The following is a 6,935-nucleotide window of genomic DNA, read 5'->3' on the forward strand; positions in this document are numbered from 1 at the left end:
TAAAAATTAAAATCAATCATGTTTTGTAAATAACCAATGTGATATTGTCTCTGAAAAGAAATGCAACAGCATATTTGATACAACCAATACAAAGCAAATCAACTAAACCGAGTCTAATGCTGTTGGGTATCAAATATCTCAAAGCCAAGTTAGAACAGAAGGCATTTAGTACTTTGTAAGACTGCGTTTATAATAGAGTGTTCTACAACTATCACGGGAAAGGATTTTAGGAAGGGAGATCTGACACTTGAGATTTTCTGAAGATTACGTAGGCCTTGGTAAGTGCACACAACACATTACACAGGACTCTATTACATATATTCCCAGTCTAAATTCAGGTCAGGATATACTGGTCAAGGGAAATTAATTCAAAGTGACTACTGTTCGGCATTTCCAACATATACAAACAAGTTCACATTGCATACTTGATGAGCAGAAAGTTACCTTGTCTTTTAGGTCCTTTTCTTCCACATTTTGTACATATTTAATCATTTTATGAATGACTGGATCCAGCATGGGCTAAAGAAATTGAGAAAAATAAGAATCATTTTGTATTTCGTAGAGCCAGTTAAGTTACTTGGAAGATCTGGTTACAGTGAAACTAAATATAGAAGTTTCTTTCTGAAAAGGCTTAATGACTAAAGTTCACAATTAATTACTTTGAATACATAAGCCAAAACAAATATCACATAAACCATCCAGTGAGTATGAGCGGAGAATGAAGCTAAAGAGTCCAAGATAAAATGGTCAGTTCTGAATGATGTCCTGCCTTGGGTCAGGACAGTATCTGACAGATCTAGGCTTTTCAACATACACCAGTTATCACATGTGCAACAAAGCCACCTTCCCATCTATTTCTTCCTACCTGCTTTCTCTATGAATGAAGAGTTACAAATATATCAGCCATAAATGGGACCAAAAGTGTGTATGAGGTTAGCACTGATAAAGATTTCTCTCTCCAGCAAAATTTGTCCACCTCCAGCTCAAACATATCAACTGGAGATCTTAGTTGCAAAGAACTAGGAGTCCAAAGCAAAAGGTACCCACTGAGTCAGATTATCTTCTCATCTTTGGTTTACGCTGGTTTAATCAACTTGATGTTTTCAACCTGCATTGAAAAGCTCATTCTTACCATGTCTAGCTTGAATTAAGAAGTAGCATTTATACTGTCTTGGTTACGAAATGATATATTCAATCTCTATGTCCCAGGTGTTTCTCCACCTGCTTCTCTCTCATACAGCTTTGTTCATGGATAAACTCAAAACTTTCTTCACTTTCAATAACTGACATCTGAATTGGTTGGTTGTTAGCAATATCTTCTGAAAGGCACTACTTATAATAGATGCAGAAAGTGAATCTAGAGATTGCTTTTAAGACAACACATGGCATTCAGCTAACTAACATTTTGCGTCTTAATGCCAGACATGTTTCAGTGTTTAAAAAAAAGAAAAAGACAAAACCAAGCAGTCAGCCATTTGATACATCTCAGAAAAACTAAATTCAGCCTTCCGCATGACTTTTGAGATTCCTACGTCAAACTTAACAGGTACCGGCTGTGATGCCTTTCAGATACCATACTTTAGAAATCCACTTAAAACATAAAAAAAAGAAGTCAATACAGAACCCAAGAGAACAATATTGCTGAGAGTTTCTGAGAAGAACTCACAACAGACACATTTTACCTGCACTACAGAGGAGTTGAGATACTCTGCACACACTCCGAGTGGCTGAACTAATGCAGAGACTGCCTGGAAGAAAGATAGGAGACACTTAGAGACAGATAAAAAAAAAGACTCTTTCGGAGGAATACAGTAAAAGCTCTGTTATCCGGCATCCCCCGGGAATGGGGCATGCCAGTTAATCAAATATTCCGGTTAATCAAATGTGCACTGTCTGGTGCACTCCCTGGCGTCAGTGTGCCGGGGGACAGGGAGGGGGGCCCTGTGTAGGCTGCTTTGCCCTGGGCCGAAGAAGTGGCAAGAACTCTGCTTGCAGTGGTGGCAAGACCCAGAAGTGGTACTTCCAGTTTCACTTCTGCCATGTCCCTCGGATGCTGGTTAATGGAGTTTTCCAGCTAATAAAGTGCTGGTTAAACACAGCTTTTGCTGTAATAACATTCTTTAAAATATAGGTGCAGGCTTACTAGTGTCTGTCTATCCTGTATGCCCAATTTTACTCTCTTGCTTACATCAACGAGAGAAGGATTCTTTAACTACTCATGACAACAGCATCCAGTCCAAACTTAAACAATTGTATGTTTTAGGATGGCATTGCATCTCTTCCTTGCTGACCAAAAAAGCAATGATGGTGGTTTTCATTATCACATGGATCTATTAGTCAGTCTGTGAGCTCATGGCAACAGCCAATAAAGGCTTTGAGAGCTTGCTTTACAGCACCGAGAACAAGAAGTAAAAGTTCTGTGGAAAGCCACAAGGCAAAAACTCTTTCCTTAGGTTCTGAATTTATATCCTTTATGGAGTTCTGTGACAAATCCTCCTACCTGCAATAGAAAGTAGTTTTCTGCACAGAACTCAAGGAAGAATCTTCCACATACAGATCAGCCATACAAGGATTTTGGGGGCAAGTTTTTTAATCCACGGATTTTAGAGAAAAAGTTACTGGTATAAGAATTCCAACCATTGACACATCAAGATCTATTTCGTCCTCAAACAAGGCAATCTGCCTGCAGCAAGAAATGGGCTGCTATCACCAAGAGACTGTAAATTAAGTGAACACTAAAAATTAGTTTCCTAAGCAACAGGTTACTAGTCATTTTAGAAAAGAAAAAAAATCCATAGCAATACATGGCCAGCTCCCTTTTCCTCCTGTCATACTTGATTATGAACTACTTTGCTCTCCTTAAGGGGCAAAATTAGCACACTGACAAAGGAAACAACATTCCCTCCAAACTGCTTTAAAATGAGCTCTCTCTTCCTAATTACCCTTAGTTCTTGGTTCTTAGGCATGGCAATTTAATTTTAAAGCTGGTATATATTTTAATTTCCTAACTTACATTCAGTACAAAAACAGTTCAGTTGTATGAAGCTAAGATACCACAAGGTTTATATGGCAATTCATTAATCAGGTCTAATTTTGGTGCTGTAATTTAAACATTTGGGTTATTTAGAAGGATGGACACTTTAGAGATCTTAAAATTTACATACAGAATAATTTCACTTGCAATTAAAACGTAGCTACTTGTGAGGTAAATAAAGGAACATCTTGAGAACACACAGGACATAAAACTGCAACCTAGTTACACCTCAATAGTGATAAATCCTCTCTGGGAAAGTTTCATACCTCCTCAGATCCTCAAAACACGTTTCAACAGCATAACTATTTTCTGCCATGCTTTTTGGAGTACTGCCTCAGTTCTAGTGGGTTTTATTGAACAGGATAGTAGCAATTTGATACATAGAACACTACCTTAAAAAGGAAAATAGCAAAAGATTAACTTACCCCAAGTTCAATATCTTCTGAGTTCAGTTTAGACTGAATTGCTGAAAATCCACCCAACTCTGCAAACTAAAGAACAGTAGAATGGCAGTAAATTAGCATACACCATCCTTCCAAAATTCAATAAAGCAAGTATTCCAAGTTTTTACTTGAAGCATAAAAAGCTTTGTTTTCCAGTGATCAGTGCAATAAGAATTCAAGATGGCAGGCAAAGTATATGCGAACAAGGATCTCTTACTAGGACATTTAACCGAATACTCCTGTTCACTGGAGTTCTCATTATAAAATTATGTTCAAATCCTGAGTTTAATAGCAAGCTTTGGAGTCTCATGCCTGAGGCAAGAGGTGGGCAAGAGAAAGAGGACTGAAAGATGCACCCAGGACGATGGTCTGAGATACAGGCAGCCCTCCACCCCCCATTCCCTTATTCTCCAGCAGCAGCTTTTTGAATGGCATTGTAGCCTCAGAGATGCCCTCTCAGTGCCCTCAGCTAAGCAGAACAAGCCATGAGGCCACAGGTAGGTAGGGAGGCAACTCAACCAGGAAAGCACTTTATCTGACAGGTAGAGCAGGGTTAAAATTTTAAAACTTGCTGCCCATCCTATAGGCAAAGGAGCATAAAGAATCAAGGAATGGACGCCAGAATTGGTACTTCGGCTCCCACTTACTGTTGGGTTTACTTACTCTGTTTACCAGATCCACGAGCCACCCGTGTGGTTCCTAGACGATTAAAAAAAAGTTAACAAATTAGTGACATATTTGCAACAATGCCAAAATTTAAACCAGTACTGTGGCAACTGCATTATATTTAGGGCTCTAGGTTAATTTGCTTCCCATACATGCTATTACCTGGAGCTTTTGGGCATCTTCGTTGGCATAATCCTTTTTTGAATGATACCTGACATCAATAACCATGTGTTATCACAACAGTATGTTCTGTGGCAGGTGCCTCACAAACAGCTATTTATACCTTACCAGCGGTGTGGACCACTACTAAAGAAGCTCTCTCAACTTTAAGCTCTGTTTTCACAAGACCCGACTTGCTTTTAGGAAAAGAATGGAATCCTGTTCACCTCCCCAATGTACATGCCACTGTCAAAGTGCAAGCATCAAAATGCTTCCCTGCCCATATGCCTCCATTCAGACTTGAAAGACTGCCCCTTTCAGAGAGACGCTTCTTCTGAGACTGCTAACAAGATGGTCAATTAAGATGGTATTTTGTAATGTGGATACTCATATATTTGGCCTTGTCCTGAACTAGGTCATTTCACACTGTACAAGTAAGGATGGTCTTTTAATTGCAACTGATCTACTAGGTATGGTTGTAGCAATAGTTTGGGGGGAGGGAAATAGGTGAAGGACACCAACTCCAGAGTCAGGTCCCACCGAGGAAAACTTAGCACTGGTAAAACATTTAATGATTTTCTAAACAACAAGCCAGTTTTTGTATTTAAAACCCACCCACTGAGGTTTCTTGAAGATTAACTTCATCTTACTTTGGATTAATATTTATAGTAGAACCTTTGTACTGTTCAGCTTTGAAGAAAGTTTGTTCTGTAAGAAGGATTTAAAAAAAGGTAAACGCACTCACCTTCTGGAAAGTAGATATGGGCGAGACAGCATGCATATTTCCTTCCCCAAAGACTTCTGCCCAATTCCTCTGGCACACCTTCATTCGATTCTTGAAATGATACTCGTTGTCAGGATTAAATGCCTGGGGGAAAAAAGCCAAGCACAATGAACGGTTCTCAAGAATAAACCATTTTAGTAATATTTAACTTAAAGGACTGACCATAGTTCCTGTTGACAGTTAAGTATTTCAAGTGAAAAGGTAAACATTTAGCTAGATCATCCATAACATTGTTAATTAGACTGGACTGGACACAGAGGTATCTCAGAGTGCCATACGGACAATTTTAAACATCCTGGTGAGGCAGTTATATTTGTCTCTATTTTAATGGTTGAGGACAGACTCACAGTAATTTGAAAATACCTGTAATAGTGTCAGAGCTAGGATCACCACACAGGAAACCCTGCTCCCCAGACGCCCGCTCGTTCTTTAACAATGTTGTCTTTTTAGAGCCAATAATACAATGTAAGATTTCAAAAAATAGTTAATGAGTTAACTGCTGAACTTTAGATTCCTTGAAATGGACTGGATCTCCAGAAGTGCTAAGCACTCACCATGTAAAATGCAGGTGTCTCAGTTATCTCAAATTAGACACCCACAAACCAAGGCACGCAAAACATCTTACCACAGTTTATAGATTATTAAATTACAAGTTATATGGTGAGAAGTAGCAGTAGTATTAGAAGTCACACATTCCTGAGGACTATATATGCACGTGAGTACACAATGTATTTCTAGAGATTTCCACATTTTAAGGATGCTTGTTTATGAACTAGGGATACATCTAATGAATATTATTTACTCCTGTATCGCCCATTATTTTTCCAGGCAAGTCAAAAGGTACCATGAATTTATAGTACTGTCATTACAAGAAACTAAATCAAATAGATAAATACCATCGTAAGCACACCCAGAAGCCCAACAGGAACTGGGTCCTGTTTTACTCTTTCTGCAACCAAATCAACTAGCAGCATCAGCATATTGTAGATTCCCTCATGGATTTCAGTTCCCCATTTATGAACAGCACTTGATGTCAGGAGCTATCAAAAAAACAGAAAATTAATTTGTAACTTGACCACACCATACAAAATAAGAGTAACCAGCAATTCAAACTGTCAGATTATAAATTTTCAGGATAATACTTACTTTTAAATATTATTTAGAAGTAGTTGACCCTTGCACAAATATTAGCTTAGAGTTCATTTTGGCAGAAAAAGCAACATGTTTTTACAACTACCAACTAGAGGTGCACCAATACATCGGTCCAATATCGGATCGGTACTGATATACAGAAAACAGGCTGTATTGGATATCGGCCCGATGGGGCCAGTAATTTGGCTGAAAAATGCCTGTGCTGCGCACAGCCATAACACAGCACTCAGGCAGTGAGGAACAGAGCTGGCAGCGTGGCGAGCTGCCTCCAGCTGGTACGGCCAGTGTGATGGAAGGGGAGAGGGGAGCAGATCAACACCCCTGCAGTGAGGGAGGGGGTAGGGGCAGGTGCTGGGAGCACACAGGGGAGAGGGGCGTGTGCCCCCTGGATTTGCATGGGGTGGGGAAGGCTGTAGCTAGGGCTGTGCGGGGCTCTTCTCGGCAGGGGCTGGGCTCGGAGTGGGTGGTGGCGGAGCTGGGAGGATGCTGCATCCACCCCATATTTCACCACTGCTCCACTCCCAGTGCTGCCACCAGCCACCTGGCACAGCCCCAGCTCAACGCCCTGCCTCCACCTATGCACTGGGAAGAGCTGGGGCTGCGCCAGGCAGTTGGCAGTGGCGGTGCTGGGAATGGACTGGCAGCGAAATTTGGGGTGGATGCGGCATCCTCCCAGTAATGCCAGCACCCGCTTTGA

At 40.4% G+C, this 6,935-nt stretch overlaps 1 protein-coding gene across 1 annotated transcript in view; it reads right to left on the bottom strand.

Moving 5' to 3' along the window:
- The window catches only part of USP24 (ubiquitin specific peptidase 24), a 96,107-nt gene that overhangs the window by 64,422 nt on the left and 24,750 nt on the right, over positions 1 to 6,935 (bottom strand). Inside the window, exons 5-10 of the mRNA XM_014520902.2 lie at positions 5,983 to 6,126; positions 5,048 to 5,170; positions 4,141 to 4,176; positions 3,460 to 3,525; positions 1,683 to 1,748; positions 445 to 519 (exon numbers count right to left, since the gene is read on the bottom strand). Of these exons, the coding sequence (XP_014376388.2) occupies positions 445 to 519; positions 1,683 to 1,748; positions 3,460 to 3,525; positions 4,141 to 4,176; positions 5,048 to 5,170; positions 5,983 to 6,126 (510 nt within the window). The remainder of the gene's footprint in view (positions 1 to 444; positions 520 to 1,682; positions 1,749 to 3,459; positions 3,526 to 4,140; positions 4,177 to 5,047; positions 5,171 to 5,982; positions 6,127 to 6,935) is intronic.

Source organism: Alligator sinensis, unplaced genomic scaffold, assembly GCF_000455745.1.
Source record: "Alligator sinensis unplaced genomic scaffold, ASM45574v1 scaffold172_1, whole genome shotgun sequence".
Classification (NCBI taxonomy): Eukaryota; Metazoa; Chordata; order Crocodylia; family Alligatoridae; genus Alligator; species Alligator sinensis.